General features: G+C 57.4%; 1 protein-coding gene across 9 annotated transcripts in view; it reads left to right on the forward strand.

Moving 5' to 3' along the window:
• PPP1R12B (protein phosphatase 1 regulatory subunit 12B) overlaps positions 1-21,882 on the forward strand; it is a 100,648-nt gene extending 78,766 nt beyond the window's left edge. For 5 of the 9 annotated variants that reach the window (XM_066239439.1, XM_066239460.1, XM_066239482.1 and 2 more), the window contains 7 exons: positions 5,334-5,350; positions 8,031-8,175; positions 8,681-8,785; positions 10,149-10,199; positions 11,135-11,185; positions 13,757-13,899; positions 17,412-21,882. In XM_066239439.1, coding sequence (XP_066095536.1) covers positions 5,334-5,350; positions 8,031-8,175; positions 8,681-8,785; positions 10,149-10,199; positions 11,135-11,185; positions 13,757-13,885 — 498 coding nt within the window. In that variant the 3' untranslated portion in view covers positions 13,886-13,899; positions 17,412-21,882. Of the gene's footprint in view, positions 1-5,333; positions 5,351-8,030; positions 8,176-8,680; positions 8,786-10,148; positions 10,200-11,134; positions 11,186-13,756; positions 13,904-17,411 lie in introns of all 9 variants that reach the window. The other 4 variants (XM_066239504.1, XM_066239455.1, XM_066239501.1 and 1 more) reach the window with 2 other exon arrangements.
• Positions 21,883-21,902: the final 20 nt, after the last annotated feature.

Consider the following 21,902-nt stretch of genomic DNA (forward strand, 5'->3'; position numbering starts at 1 on the left):
GGGTATTTATGGTGACGCCGTGGGAGCTGTGGGCTGGTCTCAGGCTGAGGGAAGAGCTAAGGGGGTTGGGGGCTGCAATGGACCTGGCCCCTTCTTCCCGTGCGGGCCCAGGGCCACATGTGGGCACAGCCTGATGCTGCTTTGTCAGCTTGTTGTCAGAGCGATGCGCTCTCGTTCTCACTGAGAAATTCAGGAGGTCAGTTCAGGGTCAGCTTGGAGTTGAGTTTCTAGTTGTATTTTTATTTTCAGTGCCTAGCGAGCCATGTGAGCAGGGCAGCTCTTCAGATGGGAGAGGTTCCCGTGTTCCTCAGTGCTGTATATCTTTGCTTCTCTCTCAGTCTCATAATGTTGGGAGCCAACCATTCCCCATCAGGAGCCCTGGGATACAGCGGGCTTTCATCCTCTGTGTCAGCCCGTGGCTTCTCTCCCCGTGTGTCCTGCAGGGGCGCTGGTGGTCACAGCCGTGCTCAGCACCCATGCAGTGAGTGGAAACAGAAGCCACAGGTACATGAGGCTCACCATGAAGGCCGTGTGTCACATCTCTGTGTAGACTTCCAAGGTCAGCTCTGCCGGGCTGGTGGTCTGGGGAGAGCAGGTCAGAGAGGGAGTAGGAATCCACCTGGATGGACAGAACCTAAGTGAGCCCCGGCCTGAGGTTACAGAGCCAGTGGGTGAGCCCACACTGGGCGGCATGACCTGCAGGTATAAGAGGCGCGTCTGTTCTGTAGTCAGCTCGCTGGACTAGACGCATCAGCCACCATACCTTCTCATCCATACACGATGAGGTACAACTGCAATCGGCGGCCACACCCAGCAGTGAGATTTTTCAGGAACATGACATAAACTGAGCGTATGTGTGGTATTTCTTGACTTTCCTGACTTTATTTCATATATCAAGTATCTGATAAAGACAGGTCAGGGCGGTAATTTGCTGGAAGTGTGTAAACTCTCTCCACACACCTGCTTCAGCTGAATCAGAATTCATATCACCGATGCCAGCATGACCTCCCAGCTGCTGCTGACTGGCCGTCCTGTGGGCATTGCTCACTTTGGGGAAGTCATAGATATGCCAGGGCATGTTTTTCTTATAGGGGAATTCTTGTGGTTGTGGGAACTTCTGAAATGCCTCCCCAGCAAAGTCCTAGTCTCCTCCCCAGAACCCATAAATATGAGAAATTTGTGGTCCCACGGTTGTGTTATTTGGCACAATGAATATTAGAGGGAGATTTTCCCAACTGGTGACTGGAGGGAGCCCAGCAGTGCCGGTAGGGAATGTAGTGCCCCTCCACCAGCCAGCAGCGGGTCGGAGACGGGGACCCCGACCTTCAGCCACAGACACTGGGCTCTGCCAACAACCCAAGTGAGCAGAGAGGTGAGGCCAGTCAGCAACCCCTGAACAGGGCACCCAGGGGAGCCAGACTGGACTTTCAACCCCAGAACCGTGGGTCATAGATGTTGTCTGAACCGGTAAGGTTTGGGTCACCTGTTAGGCAGAGCAGGAAGGAGGAAGTACTCATTTCCTACATGTGGGAAGGTCCCCCGATGCTGGCCCATTGTCACGCCTGCTGCATGTCGCTGTGTGAGCCTGGTCATTCCACCCTGTGTGAAAGGCCACTTCTAAGCTAGAGACCTGCAGGCTTTCAGGTTTCCCAAGCACCTCTGCTGCTGCAGTCACACATGGAGCATGCCAGCCCAAGGCTGCAGGGCCTGTGTCTCGCTCAGACACACCTGGAAGCTGGAGTGATTCAACAAGTTTTAAAATTGTTGCTTTTCCGTTAACTCAGATAACGATTGGTCTGCAGTCGCCATGGAGTCTGACAGCTGCTCACCATGCTGGCTGGCTTAGGGTCGTGGGTGTGAGAGTCCGGTGGGGGCTGTTTTCTTGAGTCCCCCCTCCCCCACATACACATATACACAGCTCAGGCTGTCCCTGGCCGGCCAGTGGCAGGCATGCGGTATGGAGGCCCTGCTGGCTGGTCCTCTGCAGGGAAGTGAGGCTCTCCTCACTGCCGGTGGGCTGGGTACCAAGGCCCCTGGTGGCAGACACGTGACCTGCTCTCCTTTCCCTCCACCCAGCTTTCCAGAGCCAAGGTTTTATTTTAAACGTGGGCAGAGGGGTTTGGTTTTAATTATGTGCTTTCCTGAACTCCCAGTAACTCTCAAGTTAAAAGCTTTTGCAGGGTTTTCCTAAGCCAGCCTCTGGTGTTCTGCAAGCCATACTCATTTCACAAATCAGAACCGCCTGGTCCATCCCTTCCCCCACCCGAGGGGATGGCAGTCTTTGCTCTGTTCTTTTATTAGAAACAGGTCCCGACTGAGGAGCTTATTAGGGGAGAGATTCAGGGATGCTAGAGCAAGGAGCTTGCTGCTCGGGTTCGCTGCAGTCCCAGCCTCTGGTCACGCCTTCTGTCCCATGCTCCTCTCCCTGGTGTCGGGCAGCGTCCATCTCTCCTGCTTTGGGCCCCCTTGCAGCATCTGCTGTCCCCAGTTGGTCTATGAAAGCTGTGACAACTCTTGCTCTGGACAGTTTTCATCCAGTTTCAGCATGATACCATGCTCGCGGGACTACAGGGAGGGCAGAGCAATGTCCCTTGCCCACAGACGTTCCTCTGAGGGTCTTCACGAGTCACCAGCAGATTGGACAGAAGACAAACGTGTGTCATTGCGCACAGACAAGCCTCAGAGGACCTGAGCCTGGGCTCTGCAACACCTCTGTCTGCTGCCACCAGGCCAGCCTCCAGAACCTCCCGTGACATTCCCCTTGCTGTGTCCTGTCTGCCTCTTAGGAGGTCACTTCCTGCTCACCATTCTCACATCCACACAGGAGTCTTTGTCCCTGCCCCATTGTCCCTGCCTGTCCCCACTGAGCAGCATCGGCTTTCTGGACAGGACTGTGCTTTGTGGGAGGGACAGCAGGATGAAGCCTCCAGCGCCTTCCACCCAAGAAACCCAGACGTCTCCCAAATCCTGTCAGGGTCCTTGTCAGCACCAGACCGCATCTAGTCCCAGACCTGTGCCCCTAGGGAGCTGTGTGACGACGAGAGCCCAGTGCTGAGCACACGTCCTGCCCGAGCTCCAGCCCCCAGCCCCATGCACATGCTTCCGGCTCATTTCTGTCCCGGATGCTGTCTGGTTGGCACCCAGGGCCTTTGCGATGCCACCCATCCTACCTGTGGTGAAGTCGCTGCTCCCCTGTGGCCAGTCAGCCTTCCCGGACACACTGGGCAGCAAGGAACCTGGAGTCCCATGAGCTCTGGTGTCCGGCAAAGGCCGGTGTGTCTGCGGCGGTGGTAAGGAAGGACTGAGGGGGCATCGGCCTCCTCTACCTGACTCTCGGCATTGACGGCCCCCCCAGAGGAAATGGAAAGTGCAATCCTCACATGCCCAGGAAAACAGCAGGCAGCTAGCGCTGCTCGTCATGCTGCGTAGGAGTGAGCACTGTGTGGACTTGTATATCCCATCTCAGGAAGAAGAGGAAGGGCAGGGTGGGCGCATGGTCATAGCTGGGTCCCTGCCCACACTGGGGGAGGGTGGTGCCCACCCCTGTGGAGAGTAAACAGGCTCCTGACTCACTGTTCCATGTGGGGAGCCCAGTTCCCTGCTCCTAGGTCCTGGTTAGTGTGCCCTTCTCCAACCACATCAAGTTCCCACCTGGAATCTTTGCAACCGAGAGTGGGGGGTGGGGCGGGCAGCAGAGGAGGCCGGTGCTTAGCTCCTGCCTTGAGAGGAGGTGGCACCTTGCAGTCACATGCTGGACACTGTCAGAGCTGAGGTCCAGCCACAGGCATCAAGCCTCCCCAGAAACAGGACCGTGTGGGCATGTGTGCTGAGCACCCATGGTGATTGGGGCCCCTCTGGCCCCGCATGAGGATCACAGTATGGTTTTAGAACATATGTGTGTTTGTGCGTCTCTCGTATTCCTGTCCCAGAGCCAGCTGCTTCTCAGAAGCCACTGGTTGTCACCGCTGTTTCTGGAGCACTCAGGCTTCCTCATGCTGCTCTAGCCTGGGCTGCCGGCTGGGCCCACTCCGCCTTCCCGCGACCCTGGTCTCAACACATCTTAGGCTCAGTGTCCCCAGCCTTTGCCATATGACCGACACTTGCAGCCTTGGACCTGGCATTGCACAGTATCCTGTTCCTGGGTCCTGTCACAGGACTGTGGTGAGAAGCAATGAGGAAGTAGTTTGTGGGAGGGGTTTAAATTTAGTGTCTGTTTTTGAAAAAAGTCTCAAGAAAGAGAAGAACAAACCTGGTTAATGTTAAAGTAGTTGACTGGCTCTTGCTGAATGAGTCACAGAGGTCCTGACCCCAGCTGGGCAAGTGTTCTTTGTGCGCGACCCCCGACCCGCTGTCCTACATGGACGCGTCTTTGTGTTCAGTCACGTGCTGCCTCCCCAGGGCTGTCCCACAGAATGGCCCTTTTCAAAAGTCCTATAAGAAGTATCTAAAGATGCTCAGCCTGTTGAAAGTCTCCAGGACTGAGGTCAGGACATGGACGTCTGCGGAAGCAACCCTGGTCAGAGAGGTTTCCACGGAGAGAGGTTGCTGGCTCTGTCCTTCCTGGGGACAGTGGAGTAGGGAGCGGCTATCGTGTGTGGTGTGTCGTTGGCTGAGGCTCTGGCGGAGAAAGCCATTGGCTACTCCTCAGCAGTTCGCTGTCCCTGATGTTTATGGATTGTTGAGCCCTTGCTTCCTTTTTTTTTTTTGTCTTTGAAGATTTCATTAACACCTCAGAAGAGGAAATAAGCAAATGCATTGAAATCAATTGAGTTTTTATTTGCCCAAGTTCTTTTAAAAGAAAAAAATACCAAGAGACTTTGAGGTCGCCTGTGACCACAGATAAATGGGCAGCGTGGACACCACTGTCCCTGCTGAGGCCCTGGCCCCCAGAAGTCCTTTCTTCTGAGACCCCGAACTTTCCCACCACCACCCCAGGGTGAGGGGAAGGCCAGACACTGTCCTGAGGTTCCTGTCTGCAGGAGCTCACTCGTGGCAGGGTTGGGGGCTGGTGACCCGACGGAAGTGAATAGAATAGGTACCAAGACGAGAGCCCCGGCATCCCTGGAGCACAAGGTGGTGGGGGCAGGTTGTGGTCGGTTCTCATGCTGTCATCCTGGTTCTGGGAAGCACTGTCCCCACATTGTCCAGGCCGGGTCCTGGGGCAGAGGGGTGAGCTGAGGCGGCCCTGCTTCTCCGAACTGCACCCCTCCTCCCCGTGCGGTGGAGACGTCTGAGTGTAAAAGTGCGTGTGTAAGTGAAGCACATGTGTCTGGTCCTGTCAATGCTGGTTTTAATCTGTGTTTTGTTTTGTTTTTGTCTCTTCCTGTCTCTAGCACGAAAGACTCTCTAGGTAAGAACGCCCCGTTTACACGCATGCTTAGCTCATGTGTGGTGCATGTCGGTCAAGCTCGGCTGTCATGTGTGTGTCACTGCCTCCTGTTTCCCTGGCCCCTAAGCACTCCCACATGGCCAGTCATAACGGGCAGCTGACAGCCAGCTGGAGTAGCCGTGGGTGGTAGGGTCTCACCAGTCCCCGACCTGTGTGCACGGGTGTCAGTGATCATGGAAGTTCAGGGAGTTTGTCAGAGCCTGGGGTGAGCCTCCAGCTTCTCCCTTCCTCCTTGAGGGCACAGATCCCCTCATCTTACAGAATAAGAGAAAGAGGCACTGGGCCGTGGTCCGAGCCCTGTGGACACCCCAACCTGTGATGGGGAAGTGCAGCCATCTCTTTGCTTGGCAACTGAACGGGCTTTTCATTAGTGTTTTTTAGTGTTGAAAGCTTGCCTGGGCTCTCCCTCTGCTCCCCTCCCTCCAGCACCCTGCACTGCAGGTGAACAGTGTGCACCTATCTCAGCGGAAAGTTAGTGTATGAAATTGGAGCATAGTATTTTCCTACGGTTAATTTCTTGTGAACTCTTACATGATAATGGCCTTTTATGGGAAGACTTTCTTTCCAGACTTCAAAACGTGCTCTAAAACTGTAGGAATTAAAATTCAAGACCAAACAGGCCTATGCAACACAGTGGGTAGCCCTAAAAAACCATGTATGAGTGGTGACTTTCTTTTCATTGATTGATTTTAGAGAGATGAGGAGAGGAGAAAGGAAGCTTTCATTTGTTGTTCCCCTTAGTTGTGCAACTGAGCTGAGTGGCCAGGACTGTGAGGTGACTTTTAAAACCTGTGATCATTTGAGCAATTAACTATTTGGGAAAATAACTTCTTCCCTCAAACTGTACCAAAAGATAAACCAACCCCCCCCCCAAATAAAATAGAACTAAAAAAAGACTTCATGTGGGTTGTAATTTTTGAGAGATTTCACTACAAAGGCCGTAGCAGAGAACATTTAATCTTCATGTGAGAAGGACCTTCTCAAGCATAAAGATAAAAGTTGTCAGATTCATGTAAAGATGGAAGTGCTTGCTAGTGAGTAACGCATAAACAGAGACAGGAAGTCAGTGCCCCCACAATCTGATGAGAAAGGTGGACAGAGCCACGTGGAAACAGTTCAGAAGGAAAGGAAGACGGACAACCACAGACGTGAGGATCTCCCTGATGCCTAAAGCACCAACGGCAGCGGCAGTCAGATGGTCTCCTGGTGGGTTGGCAAGGGTGGCACCTCCCTGTGGGGCAGGACAGAACATAGTTGTTCACCCCTCGACTTCTAAGCTCTCATCCTCATAAAGTAGTTGGACACATGTCCTACGATCTATGGACAGGTCTCAGTGTCACATTATTTTTATCTGCTAAAAGTCCACAGAGGATGATTAAGCCATGCAGGCACACCATTCCCTAAAAAACGGTGCAAACTTGACATATTTTTACTTAGGTGATGAGAGGCCTGCAATCGTAGCCACAAGTGTAGAGAGGAGGAAGAGTTGTAAAACCATGTATTTCATCTGAGTTTATAGACATCCATTCTAACATACCTGTATTTAACATCTTGCAAGAATGAGCTACGCTGCTCATAGTGACTGTGCTCTAGGCAGGACTACGGGTGACTTTTAGTCTCTGTTCTGGACACTGTTGTACTTATATTTTCTACCAGCACGTGTTGCTTTAGAAATCAGGAAAGTCAGTGAAGAGATTTCTGTTTACAAAGTGTTTTTTTAAAGATGAGAAGAATGGTATAGGACTTTGTAAGAAGTGGCCGCTGAAGTCACAGGAACCTCATGTCGTCCTTGTCACTCTTCCTCCTGTCCCTATGCTCTGAGCTCCCACCCCAGGGCACAGGCACAGGGCCCTCGTCCCCCTGCTCTGACCCTCACCCCGGCGAGCTCGCAAGCTCTGTGGCGCTGGGGTGTGCACAGCAGTTCACACTCCATGTCTAAGTGTGGAAAGAGCCAAGTCTCAGAAAAACATCACCCAGCGATAAGGATCAGGGTCCTAGTTGTCATACACCCAAGTCATAACCAAGGACCTCACCAGGAACACTGGGACTGGAACCACCCCCAGGTCTGAGCGGCAGGTAGCTTGGAGACATAGCAGCCCTGACCACGGGCATTGGTGTGGAGTGCACACAGAGGGCAGGAAGTACATGTGTGGCCCGGCTGGTGCTCAGGACGTCTGGACCCTGCAGACCTGGTGGCCAGTTCTTCCTGACTGGCCTACAACTCAGAGCTCCAAGGCCATGTGTTTCTAACTCATTGACAGGTCATTGGAATCATTTTCCAAGAGCTGTTGAGATCCAGGAAAGTTTTGCTTTTAAAAGCACACTCTTGAGGGAAGCAGTTCAACCCCAAATTAATTTGAAAAGCTCTGAGATTTAAGTCAGCATCTGGGTCCAAACCACCAGCTCTTCACGTAAGCTCCATTCTTGGCCAACAACGGCCTCCTCCTCCAAGCTGGCAGCTTCGCCCCAACGTCCAAGCAGTTGGCTGAGGGAGGGAGGGAGGGAGGGAGGTCCAGGGAGGGTGTTTGCATGTTTCTGGCCGAGCTCCCAAGTGCTTCTCAGAAAAGGCTTGCTGTCCTTCGGCATCCTCCTTCCTGAAACCCACTCTGCCCTTAATGTGTCTCCCGCACATCTACCACAGGTTGGAGTCTGGAGGTAGCAACCCTACGGCCAGTGACCCCTATGGTGACCGGGCCTCAGCGAGAGCCCGCCGGGAGGCCCGAGAGGCCCGCCTGGCCACCTTGGCCGGCCGCGGGGAAGAGGACAGCAGCAGGGACTACAAGAAGGTAGGGTCCCACGCGGTGTCCCTGTTCCTGGGCCATGGCCTTTGGCGGAGCAGGGCAGGGCAGGGGCCTCGTCTGAGGGAGCAGAGAGACTGCTCAAGTGACATAGTGAAGCCACCTCCCAGCCACCCCACCAGCTAGGCAAGGCCTGCATGGTTGCCTGTGCCTGTATGCTGGTTAGGCACAAGTGTGAGGGGCGCCCACAGAGGGGCGCCAGGGAGAAGCTTCTCTGTTAAGGAAACATGCTGACTGCAGTCAGTGTACACACTATCTCTAGAAAACTTCTTTTCGGGGGGGACCCACATTTTTAAGCAACACGAGGGTCCTGCAAAATGTGACAGTCCTGGGACAAGAGGTGACCTCAGGCGCTGTTATCTGCTCAGTGCCGGGGTTCACTTGCGCTGGAAGGCAGGAGACCCGCTCGCTAGCCGTGCTGTGCCGTAGACCCCCCACATGGTGGTTGTCACGCGACACCCTCAGAGGTGACCTCTGTCCTCCCCCCCCCCAGCTGTACGAAAGTGCCCTGACCGAGAACCAGAAGCTGAAGACTAAGCTGCAGGAGGCACAGCTGGAGCTGGCGGACGTGAAGTCCCGTCTGGAGAAGGTGGCTCAGGTGAGGGGGGCACAGCGCGGGGTGACTGGGTCCAGGGGGTCCTTGGGATGGGGTCACAGCCTCCTGGGTTCAAACTGCTTTCAGCTGCAATCAATGTTTGGCTGGAAATGGACAGCCCACCTCTGGATAGTCAGGCCTCATCATCCCCGAGGGCAGGCCTCAGAGCCGCCCATAGTCGAACCGTTTGCTAACATGATAGGTGCAGAGAGCACTGGAAATAAAACCCAACCAACTGCTTTCTGGGTGTGTCAGAATAGCCTTAATTTTGCCAAATACCAGTCAGTTATTGAAATTCAGAAGAAATAGTGGTATAGAGCACATCGCTGCTGGTGACCAAAACTGTTTGGCAGGACAGGACGGTGGTCACGCTCGTGGAGACAGCTCTACAGACACATGCATCATCTATGCAGGGAAGGGCCACCCGGCCAAGGGCTGCTCTTGTGAACCGAGTGCAGCAGGGAAGGGCCCTGACCACTGGTGTGGACAAGTCGCGGGGTCTCTGCCCCCGGTTATGGGGGACACTGGGAGGCGTGGCTGTGACCATCACAGCAGGACAGCCCAGGACAGGAGCCAGAGACCCAAGCTTTGCTGTTACTTCTGCCTATTCCTTAATTTTTTGAAAAAAGAAACATCTGCAGGCAAACCAGTGTGCCCTCTGCATTGGTCAGACATCTTCTGAGGGGAGGAGCTGTGTGCTCCATGGCCAGGCCGTCCCTGCGCCAAGAGCCCACCTGGTGCTCTGTCCTGTGCCAGTCACTCAGCCTCACAGATTAGGTGGAAAGTCAGTGGTGACCTGGGTGAAGGTCTGGTTATTTGTTTAATGAAATCTTAGCTTGTCTGGAAGCTGCATGTGTAGGAGGTGGGCCTGTCGTGCTCAAAGCAGGAGGCAGCATGGGGCTCAGACCCAGCAGCCCGTGTGGGGAAAGCTCGGCTCAGAGAAGCAGGCCCGACCCCAGCACAGGGCACAGAGGGGCAGCCTGGACCAGGCGCCGCTCAGACGCCCAGTGCAGGTGCAGGCTATCCTGTCAGGGAGGGCAGCCCCACTGCTTCTGGCAGAGACTTGCTCTTACAGGACCTGGAGTGGGCTGTGAGGTGGTGAGCACTACAGCGTGAGGGTCAGTGTCTGACCTGTGGCAATTGTCAATGTGCTGCTGGCCTGCCCTCCCAGCAAGAGCCCTGTGGTTTGCAGAGGTGACAGTTGGGCCGCAAGTCCCGACAGCACCTGTGTGTGCTGGGCACCCCGTCACTGTGCAGGCCCAGAGCCCTGGCATCGACCCCACATCCACAGGGACGCTGCACCATATGGGGCCCAGCTTGGGACTGCCCGGGTGACACGTGTTCTTCCCCTCACTCCTTCCCACAGAAACAGGAGAAGACGCCTGACAGGTCCTCGGTACTAGAGGCGGAGAAGCGGGTACGTGGCCGTTCCCGTGTCTCTGTGGCGTCTCTGACTGTGGCTGGCACCAGGGGAGCAAGCGCAGCTCAGGAGGCAGGAGCTGGGCCGCTCCACGCCCCGCTCGGGCCCAGACTCCTGTCTGACTAGTCTTTGGGCTTCGTCAGACGGTCAGTACTGTCTCTGTGTTCCCTGGGGGCAGGGTCCACAAAGACCATGCGCATGTGCACACGCTACACACATGCACACGCTATACCACACATGCATGTGTACGCGCACAGCACGACACCAGGTCCAGGCTCTGCCCCCCACCACCACCTGAAGAGGAGGCAGCTTTCAGCAAGAAAGCTGCTTGCATTGGCAGCTTTTCACCCTGCATTGGGTAAGGTCTGGGGCCTAAAATGTGAACCCACAGTGTCGCCCTCGGCTGAGGGAAAGTTTCTGGTTCAGTTGCTGACCCCGAGTGGAGTTTGACATTCCTGGACCAGGAAGACTCGGGCTCATTGAGGAGCCATAGCTTTGGTCAACCCTGGGGGACGGCTTCCCACCCTGTGAACCTGTTGAATCTGGAAGGCAGCTGAGTGTCATGACATGATGTGTCCTCTGGTCTGTACACAGTCTCCTTGGTGTCCTGTCTAATCGCAGAGCCTCACTGGCTCAGAAATCGTTGTGGGGGGAGGGGCTTCACAGATGACAGTGTCAGCCCGGCCTCCACAGCAGTGTGACAGGCGGCTCCTGAGGAACTGGCGACCCTGAAGGGAAGGAAGGGTTGCCTGGAGTCCTGAGGAGCAGCAGGCAGAGCTCAGGCCCTGGCTCTGGTTGTCTGGTGGGAGGGGCAGAGGGGGTTTTCTCTCCCTGAGGCCTCCGGGGTTGGCGGGCACATCCTGACCCTGCTGGTCTCCTGGGCCAGGAGGCAGCACTTGGGCTCCTTGCTGAACCAGCCCATCTCTTCACAGGAAAGGCGTGCCCTGGAGCGGAAGATGTCGGAGATGGAGGAGGAGATGAAGGTATGGAGGCCCAGACTCTCTGAGAGCATACAGCGTTGGTTTCAGGGTAATGCTGGAGACAGACCTGGTTAAAGGGTCACAGTTTCCCAGGGGCTGGGGGACGGGCTGAGCTCCCCACCCTGCCATTGTGGCCCAGCGAGAGGGGCCCCGTTTGAGCCATGCAGTCAGGATTGGCTCACACGCGGTTACCTGTCCCTGTGCACACCCCTCTGAGATGCACGGTGATACTCGGTGCTGCCTAGGCACGTGGGCTCACTGCTCCCTCCACAGCATATCCTGCACGGACCGACCGTCATGTCATGACCGTGTAGCTGTGATGCACGCTGCCCAAGAAGCCCATCCCTGTGGGGCGGGGGTGCCGTGGGGCCGCTGGGCCCTAGGTGGTGGGAGAGCCCGCCACGCATGACCCCAGCTGCAGTCGCTTAGCACAGCTCAGCTTCCTTCCGTCGCGGGCCGTCTTTCCCCTGAGTGTAAGGTAGGAGCGCCCGTCCGGTGACACATAGGAGGCAAGAGGTCGATGCCTGGACCCTGCTGGGTGCAGTGTCCCTGATGTGCAGGTGGGGGCGTGTGTATGCTGCTGGTTGTGTAATGCTGGGTCTTCACTGTACCTGGCGCAGTCCAGGCCTGCAAGGACCCGCGTTTCGCTCCCGAGGGCTCCGCCCCAGTCACTAGTCAACCCATAGGTTCCACCAGCACCTGCCTAGGTCTCAGACATTTTGTGTCTTTAAAGCATGAGGTAGAGGTGACCAGTGGCTAACGGTCCTGAGACAACAAAGGCATGCTTACCGTTCGCTGCTCTACCCGCTGGTTCCAGCCCCACGTACCCTGCTCCCTCCTGTCCAGAGCGTGGGCACCTCTTTGCTGCCACAGGGTGACGCCTCTCCTGTCAGGTGCCGTCAGCGACATGTGCTGAGAAATGGCCAGAGCTGGTGCCTCCGCGGGGGCCACACAGCCAACGCTGCTCCTGGGACTCTGTCACACACACAGTTCCCAGGGAAGTGGAGGCCCTCCGCCTCCTGTGGTACACATGGGGCCCCCAAATGTGGTTCTGTTGCCCACAGCCCTGAGCTGACCAGGACAGGTGGCCATTCTCTGTCCCCTGTGGGTTTTGGTTCCTGAGCCTGGTCCCGGCCCTGAGGGGTCGAAGGATGTGAGTGGACAGCTCCCAGCCTGTCACTGCCTCAGCATGTAGTGACCAGTGTCCCACATGGCAGCCACTGTGCAGGTGACTGTCCTATCCAGTCGGGGCCTGTCAAGTGGAGGCCTGTGGCCCATGTGTGTCCTGTGCTTGGTCACACAGACACTTGGGTCAGGAGCAGGTAGAGAGCTGGTCTCCACAGGAACCCAAGTGGGGGGTGCTCATGGCAGGAAGGGTCCCAGTGCTGGCTGCTCCAACTGTGGCAACTGCAGTGGAAAGCTGGTGAGTCAGGAGCCATGCGGTGTGTGGGGGTTCCTATGGGGCGTGGCTCCCGTGGGGGCATGGCTGCCTGGCCCTGACACCCCCACTCCTGGGTCAGTGCCAGGCATCGTGTGTGCGGGGGCCTCTCTGGTCTGGGGGTATACCCACGTCAAACCTAGCCACGTCTTGGCTGCAGCCTCAGCGTGCGACAACAGACAGTTGGAAGCGTGGTCCAGTGTCAGCACAGAGGAGCTTCCTGTTGGTCCTAACATGGTGCCCGTCTGTGCAGGGCTTCTTCCAGGGGCAGCTTCGCCTGGCTCGTCCCTTCCACAGCCAGGAGGAGGGTTGCCCAGTCCCTGCCCTTCAGGGGCAACTTGGAACTGCTGGCCACCCCCTCTTTGCAGACAGAGATGTTGAGTGTTTGTTTCTCCATTTTCCTCTCCTCTGTCTCCTCGTGCCACCGTCACTTCTCTGCCCATCACACAGATGGCTATGACCACCACCCTCCACCTGTGCTCCTCCATGTGGGCAGACACTCCGTTTCGTCCTCAAAGCCCACTCACATCCCAGGATCATTCTCACCCAAAAGCTAATGGTCACACAGGAAAGGGCTGTTCTTCACTGTCCCGGTGGGTGGCAGGAGGGCATGGGGTGTCAGGACCCGTCTGTGGCTGGCTCTCTGCGCCGTGGGCAATGTAGTGCAGGTCTGGTGGGTTACATACAGCCCGGGCTCCAGAGCAGTGACCACCCCTAAGAGCAGGTTAGAGCGCTACCCACCCCTGCTGTGCCCCCCCCCCTTCTAGTGGCCTTTCCAGAGAACACACAGCCCCTTGTTTACTGTGAAGGAAGAGCACAAGGTAGAGGTGGACCCAGGAGGGACCAGGGACTGGGCGAACAGGCCGCACCCCGGGTGGAGGCTGAAGCACGGGACTCAGCTCAGAGCCTCTGGCGCCCAGCACAGGGCGGGGCGCCCCCGGGGGACGGTTTTGGAGAGCACTATGCATGGCTGACCTTTGCTGGGGGAATGGGGTGTGGCCGCTGGTGCTTCTGCCCCCCCCCCCTTGTTTCCTCTTCTGCATGCAAACCAGAACCACCAGTCACGTGACCTCTCTGTCCTGCTCTTATCTCCTGGTCTGTCTGTCTGTCTCTGTCCATGCCCGTGCCCACTGCAGAACCTCCACCAGCTAAAGCAGATCCAAACCCTGAAGCAGATGAACGAGCAGCTGCAGGCCGAGAACAGGGCGCTGGCCCGTGTGGTGGCCCGGCTCTCGGCGTCCGTGCAGCCCTCGCAGGAGCTCTAGCTGCCACGCCGCAGGCAGGTTCGCCCTCTGCGCCCTCTCTGGCCACACACAGAGTCCGTGTGTGTCGCTGTGGAGGTTGCCGTCGAAAGAAAAGGAGCCGGACTGAGGCCTGAGCAGGACCCAACCTTGTCGGGCGGCTGGGCTGGGGGCACTCAGGAAGCGCCCAGAGCACGAGGTTGCGGCCTGGCTACAGTCACTACGCACTGAGGCCGCGCTTTCTGCCAAGGGTGGCCCAGTCCCGGAGCTTGAGGTTAGGCATGGGGGAATGGAAGGCATGGTCTCGCAACTCACACCTCCAGACAGGTCTGGGTCAAGACCACAGACCCTGCTGCTGCTCCTGTGAAACCAGGGTTGAGATTGGCCTTCTGGGGACCCTGCATGCTGTCACAGCTGTGCCGGGGTGGGCCGGAGGTGCTCCCACCCGTTATGCATCTCAGGGCCCTGGCAGCATGTCCCAGTCTTCCGCTCCGCCCACATGTGGGCCAGCTTTGCAAAGAGGTGGAAGTGGGTTACTGTCAGCGAGAACCAGAAAGAAGTGTGTGTGGTCAACAGCCTCGGGGGGGGGGGGGGATCTGAAAGACAAGCTACAGACCACGTGATGGGGGTCTGAGAGGAGTTCTCACCAGGCCATGCTGAGCGGCTGCTCTTCCAGAAGGAAGAGCCTTGCGGGGCCTCCAGCATGGGTGGTGGCCAGCCTCAGGGCCCCTGGGAAGTTCAAGCTGGGGTGACTGGTGACCCCCAGAGACATCCCAGCTATTTTCAGTGCCCTCTTTGGTAAGACAGCATAGGATGGGGTGAGACCTGCTATCAGAGGTCAGTAACCGCGGTGACCGTCACTTGAGAGGCCTGTGCCCATGCCCCCCAACAGTCACTTTATAGATGAGAACACCCGGGGACAGGCCCAGTGACACGGCCAGGCGCTCAGAGTAAGCAGCAGTCAGAACTCAGACCCCAAACCCTGACCACCGAGTGCACACCAGCGCACAGTCCCCCTCTGCCCAGGGTTGAGGGCAGTGCCCTCTCAGTGCCCACATCCTATGCAGGGTCAGCTTCCAAGGAGCCCCGGGCTGAGGGAAGGGTCTGCTGGCTACGGTCTGCTGACCCGGCCCAGGGCAGCCTGGGAGCCAGACAGCTACAGGGAGAGGACAAGAATATTCCAAGACACGTGACACTTAACATGGAGTAAAGTGTCAGCTTCCAGAAATAAAGCTTTATTGGCATTGAGGTGCGCCCACATGTTTGCGTGCTCACCAGCCTGAGGCTGAGGGGCAGCACCTGCCCACCCCTCACAAAGAAACCCTGGCTGGAAGGAAAGACATGAAAGCCAAGCAGGCAGCACAGTCACAGGAGGGCGTCCTGCCTTACCTTATAAGGGACACACTATCTTAGCCTCCTCATGGGAGTAGGAGCGTGTCCCTTGTCCCCTCCCCCCCAGCTGCTGGCAGGGAGCCCCATGTCCTGACCTGCAGCTATAGGCCTGGTTCCCCTCTTACACACCGCTCAGAGGCTGTAAAAAGCAGTATTTAAGAAAACGTACTTGTCCAGAGTTCCTTAACATCAAGCTGGGATCAGATGGGAATTTAGAGACTAGAAAGCTGACAGTCCAGTGAGCTGCATGAGAAAGCTTCTCTCCTGCCCCCCAGGGAGTCCTAGCCAGTCCTGACCTTGGTGAGGTCAGTGGCCCGCCCAGCCTCCTCCTCTGGAGTCAAGTCCCACCCTGCCCCTCCCTCCAGATGTCAGCACAGGGGAGAACTGTCCATTGGGTTTCTTTTATTTTTCTGAAGTGAGAAGCAGGGGGCAGAGGAAGGAGAGACTCCTGCATGCGCCCTACCAGGATCCACCAGGCATGCCCACTAAGGAGCCATGCTCTGGACTTTGCAGCCAGAGCCAGGCACTATCTATATCTAGCACCTGAGGCAGAGGCCATGGAGCTGAGCTGTCCTCAGGGCCTGGGCCAACTTTGCTCCAATGGAGCCTTGGCTGCAGGAGGGGAAGAGAGAGACAGAGAGGAAGGAGGGGGGAAGGGTAGAGAAGCAGATGGGCACTTCTGTGTGCCCTGGCCGGGAATCGAACCTTGGACTCTTGCACACCAGGCCGATGCTCTACCACTGAGCCAACTGACCAGGGCCTGGGTTTCTTTTTTCCCCAAATTCACATGGAAGTCAGTCACCCAGGCTCAAGGAATAGTTTTAAAAGCTCTTATTGTATGAGCTGCCAGCGTGGACACACCCTCAGCCTCGGAGGCCCTGCTGGCCCAGGGCAGGGGTGGTGGGGAGTCCAGAGGCCATCCGGGCTGTCAATCCATGAGATGGAGGCAGGAGGGCAGGGTCCAAGAACAGGTTCTGTGTGGTATTTTCTGGATTAAGTTCTCTGAGAGCTTGTGGTGGCAACAGGAGCCCTGAGTGCCGCATGGCCTTCAGGTCAGACACGAAGTCGCCTGTCTTTGTCTGTGGGCCTGCAGGTCCCCCTACCCTCGGGGGCACGAGGCACAGACAGTTGTGTCTCAGAAACGAGGGAGTGGTTTGCTTGAGCTGGCATGGGGCATGGGTGACAGGCTTGTCACCTTGGTGTTCCATGCCCTCCAGGCCACATCTGTAAGGAGAGTGACCTTCAGAGCCATCCACACACGGGGTCAGCATCAGGCCTGGGCATCTAGGAGTTGTGGATTCCTGTCCCGTGTGTGTGCCTTGTGAGACCAAGGAGTGAACGTCCACACAGCTATCCATATCCCCTCTTTGTTCCCTGCGTGTCAGTGACTACCTGGCCTGTGGCACTGAGCTCTGGGTCTCACACCCCTGCGCCACCACCCTCCCTAGGAGCCTGCCTGGCATGGCCTCTGGGCTCAGTCCGTTGGTCACGGCATCGGCTCTGAGCAGCATGGTGCGGGTTCTGTGGCTCTGACCCAGCTGTCCCGTGGCAGCCCTGCCCGTGCAGGAACTGCGTTGCCTACTGAGCTGGGCAGAGCTGGCTAACGGGAGACCCTTCCTGCCTGGGGCTGCTGGCTGACAGCAGCAGTGACCTCAGCAGGGCCTCCTGGGCTGCGGGTACCGTGTGCGGGGGTGGGGTGGGGGGGGGCGACGGACATGTGCTCCCTGCTCACTGCACTAGCTCTGGTGCCTGCTCCAAGGGCACCAGGTTGTGGTGGGTAAAAGGGGACTTGTGGGCTTCAGTCCCCAGAGGAGACCCAGGCCTGGGGGTCGGGGGGTGTCCTGCCCCATCTCTGTTGTCAGTGGGGGTAGAGTTTTCCCTTAACTCAGTTGACGCCTACCCTCTGGATTCCCTCCCTGGTCATCACTGTCACGGGCATGGCCCACCCTTCTTTAGGCTGGTGACGTCAGGGCAGGGACCAGGTAGACAGGGTGTTTAGTGGGGGACATCGGACGTGTGCTGTTGAGGGCATGGGCTGTGGTTTCTTACATGTTCACACTGAATCCTGGGGCCATCCCCACACACGCTGCCCCAGACGCCCTATGCCACCAGCCTGGTCACGTCAGCTGTGACACCCCTCCCCTCTGTCACCCCACAGGTGTTGACAGAACTGAAGTCCGACAACCAGAGGCTGAAAGACGAGAACGGGGCCCTCATCAGAGTCATCAGCAAATTGTCCAAGTAGCCACGGGCCCCCCAGGCCAGGTCTGCCCCTTGTCCAGCTTTCGCCTTCCCACCAAAGGAGGGTGTGTGGACGGTCCTTGCCCCTGTCCGTCCTGCGGTCACCTCTCTGAATCTTTCTATGCCCCAATCCTCCTCCACCTGCACTGGGTTTGTGGCCATTCTCCCAGAAGCCTGGTCACGACTGCACACGCCATGTGAAGGCCTGGGGTGTGTCCAGTGGCCATAGCCACAGGCTGCTCGCTGCCTGTCCTCACTGGGTCCTCTATCCAGCCACTGCTAGACCCTGTGTGGGACACCAGAGACAGCTGGTATGGGGCAGTTGTCACATGGCCTGTGGGGCCCTTTTCATTAGGTCCCAGGGGACAGCAGCACAGAGGCCCTCTGTGCTGTGGCTTCCCCACTCCCCACGGTGGCCCTGACAGAGACCCATTCCCTCCCTGCACCGATTCTGTCTGCTCTCTGTCCCCATGCCGAGAACACGGCAGCCCTCTCTTGTCACCGCCCACTGGTTCTCAGCTGGGGGCTTTGTCACAAAGGCCTCCCTTCCTTTGCTGTGTCTAGCTTGCTCTGGCTCCTGGTCCCAGGGAGAAACGATGCCGTCACAGGCAGGTGGAGGAGAGAGGGACGGGGCGTGGTGGGCAGCTGTGAGGGGGGGCGTGCAGCCCACGCTGAGACAGTCTGGCAGCTAGATTTAGGGGAGAGATGTTTGTTTTCTTAGATGCCAGCAGAAATGCCGTCGTCCCAGAGGTTTTGGAGGGTGGAAGTCTCAGAACCTAAGGTCGTGTGCTGGGCCCACTGTGGCCATCACCCCAACCCATGGTCCGGCCTCTCTGGCCATCACTTCCACTTGGCAGTGAGTGACAGACACACAGGGAGTTTTCCTGACGGGAACCGAGGCCTGCGGGTGCTCCAGCCCTGGGCCTTTCCAGGGGACAGCCCCCCCTCCACCTCCCATCTTGCAAACATGTCCCGGTCCTATAAGCTGTCCTTCACAGGGCCAGTCACACTGTGGCCGCTGTCCTCTGGACAAAACACCGCCATGTACGTGCTAGACCGATGGCTCTGCCCCCTTGTCCAGCACAAACTCAAACCCTTCGTTCTTGACCCAACGTTAACTCTTGAGAGTTCGTCTCTTGTAGGCGTTTTATCCCGTGGTTGGTTTATTCTGTGTGGAGGTCACTGACGTGGTCCTCACTGGGGTGCTAGTGGTGGTTTTTAGCGTGGCCATGCTCTCCACTGTCCACGTGGTTTCACATGGTACTTCCAGAAAATGCCGGCATTCTCGAGCCTCAGAAATGTCACGTAACTGTAACTCTGGGTCCCAGCCACAGAGTGGGACCTGTGTCTGCTGCGTCCCCGTCAGAGTTCACAGGACCCCCCCTCCCCTGCCCGCTCTCCCAGAGAGCCCTGTGGCTCACACTGTGTTGTCTAGGCCATACCTCAGGTAGTCATGGCGTCTCCCCCTCACAGGCACCTCCATCTCTGGGGACAAGGAGCCCTCATACCCCTCTTGGCATGTCCTGAAATTTGGGGACAGGTGGTGGCTGCCTCTTGCTCAGGAAAATTGAATTATTAGGGAGACGTCTTAACCCTCCACTGAGGCAGACAGGCTGAGGGTCCCAGAGCCATCACAGCCGTGCCTTTGCAGTGTGGGCGGGTCCTCAGACCCTGGGGTTGGCGCCCTTCCATGTTCCAGATGCCTTTTCTTGCCAGAAAGTTTCCTTGTGATGAAGTTCTAGCTTTTCAATCTCAGGAACCCTGGGTCTGCAGCCAGAACTCATGGATTGTGACATCCCCCCACCCGTGTGTCAGGCAGCCTCCCACACTGGGTGAGGAATGGCTACAGCTGGGGCTCAGCTCTGCCAGGGGAAGTGTCCATGGTATGGGGAGTCCTCAGCCGGCTCCCCAGAACCCTGCCGTGCCTGTAGGAGGAATCCCCAGCGGAGCTTCTCTGGCCATGGTTTCAGGCTCCATTCCCTTCCCCACACAGCTCTGGGCACCCCGCCCCTGCCCCCTTGTACCACAGGCTCATGCGGGGCCCAGTGTTGCTGCCAAATGATCTAAAAAGCAGGCAGGCCTGGGGCTGTGGCGGAGCCCTCTGCTAGGTGGGCTCAGTTGGAGCTCTGGGCCTCCCTGCCCCGTCCCCAGTCCTGCTCTTGTTTGAGACCATGATATGCTGACTGTTCTAAGGCCCCTGGTGAGGGAGTCGGGACTCTGGGGTTCCCTTACCCACATCCCCCTCCTGGATAAGATGTGCTTCCCTAAGCATTCCACTCGGGAAGCACAGAGGCTGAAACCCAAGGACCAGCCTGAGAGCCACACAGAGGGGGCTACGGACTGTCCACCCAGGGCTTGGACGGCGCCAGAGCTGAGGGAACTCGGTCAGAGCCATGCGTGGTCAGGCCTGGTTTTGCATGCGCGCTGGCCCATTGTGGGGTGGGCACAAAGCAGCCAGAGGGAGTGTGGAGAGCACAGAGCTTGACAGTGTCATCAGCTCCTCGGAAGGGGACGCCAGCTGGACCTGGCAGCCAGGCTAGTGGGAAGGGCACTCCTAGCTCCACTGTCCAGTTGAGCCAGTGGGTCCCTGGAGCTTGACAGTAAGGGCTACCCTGATGGGATGCACAGCTGTCCCTGCCCAAGCCCAGACCACCTGCAGCTACAGGTGGGGTCCTCGTGCCCATGTTTAAGATGGTATCAGTCCCGAGGACAGCAGCTGAGGGGAGGGGAGGACTGGGCCTGTGTGTCTGAGCGTGTGTCTAGAGATGATCGATAAGGTGGGCTTGAATGTCAGGTCCTGCCATATCGCTCCTGAAAGGCAGGTCAAAGTGGACAGAGGGGCAGGAACCCTGGGTGGGAGGACACAGAAGCCAGGCCCTGCAACACAGAGAGGGTGGCAGCCGCCAGCATTGGGGGGGGGGGGGGGAGAGTCTCAGAGGCAGAGCTCGGGCAGGGAAGCGAGCAGTCTCCCTGGTGGCTTGTCCCTCAGTCTCCCTACTGGGCAGTGACCTGCTCTGGAGCCACGAGGCTTCCGGGTCAGCAACTGATTGCTTGTGGCCTGATGAGACTGCGAGAGATGGACTCATGGCCACCGGGCACTGTCACCACAGCTACTGGGTAAGGTGTCATGGGAGCCAAGGAAACAGAACCTTGACCATTAGGTGCCCCTAGAGAGTGGGGTTCAGGTCCCTGGCCATTGTGGCTGAGGGTTAGGACCACAGCTGGGTGGAGGCTTTGGGAAGAAGTGTCCCGGTCAGGGGACAGTTACAGTGGCATCCTGAGCGGTCTGACAATGGGGAGACTGGGCATGCGAAGGGGTGCCAGCCCTCTAGGCTCTTGGGGAGTCAGTGCTATGGCCCGTGCCTATCCACCCCCAGTGCCATCAGCATCTGGACAGTGAATCGGCCCAAGGTTCTGCTATTTCTCCGAGTCTCCCTGATGCTTCTATTTAACTTCCTCCTGGGTGGCCCCGCTGGTGACATCATGGTTCTCAGAGCAACCCCTCACCCTCTCCTACCTCCCTCCACATCTCCACTCCCAGCTTTCCTCACTTAGAGCAGATGGTGCTGTAGAGAAGGCTGTCTGTGAGCCACCACCATGTACCTGTCCCCTCTCAGAGCCCCCTGGTGGGGCTGCTGGCCTCACAGCCTGGCCATGGGTGGTGCATCCCAAGAGGTGTGACCACTTCTCCTGGAGACAGTGTCAGAGGCCGTAGGGCAGCTCAGCCCACCACTGAGGGCTGAGGACAGGCCTGCTGATGGCTGGAGCTCAGTGTCCCCAGACCAGCACAGGGCCCTGAGCAAGGGCACCTGCCTGATCCCCCACACCCGGAAACCTGGGAGGGAGGCCAGGTGATGGGGTAGCGAAGGGCAGGAGAGGTTCTGGGTGGATGCAGCCTCTCAAGCCAGCGTCCCTGACCTGGGCTCATCACCCACTGCACCTAGCAGGGCCACCATGTCCCTGGGGGGAGAGATGCTGTGTCATCCTTGTGTCTATCTTGAAAAAGGGGCTCAGGCTTTGCTCTCTGGTTTCCTCCTTCCATTCTCTGCTCTGACCTTGGTCAGATGGGGTCCCTGCCTCTCCCCTTGTGCCCCCCGCTTCACCCTGCAGCCCCCACATCACTCAGTGCAGATGCAAGTGGCCCGACTCAGCCCGCTGTAAATACCTGGGTGGGGGCACAGGCCAGGCCAGGTCCACTTTGTGAACTGAATGTATTTTTATGCAACTTTGAGTGGCCTTTCAACCCTGAGATAAATAAGTTTGTTTTACTGGTGGTTGTTATATTAAGTATTCTGTGTTTGAAAGTTTGGGAATAATATTCACATCTGTATGATGCCTGTAAACACAACAGTATTTATAAAGGAGTAAATAAAGCTGTTTTAACTTTGTGGCTGTCTCCATGGTTTGG

The sequence above is a fragment of the Saccopteryx bilineata genome, chromosome 1, assembly GCF_036850765.1.
Source record: "Saccopteryx bilineata isolate mSacBil1 chromosome 1, mSacBil1_pri_phased_curated, whole genome shotgun sequence".
NCBI classification, from domain to species: domain Eukaryota; kingdom Metazoa; phylum Chordata; class Mammalia; order Chiroptera; family Emballonuridae; genus Saccopteryx; species Saccopteryx bilineata.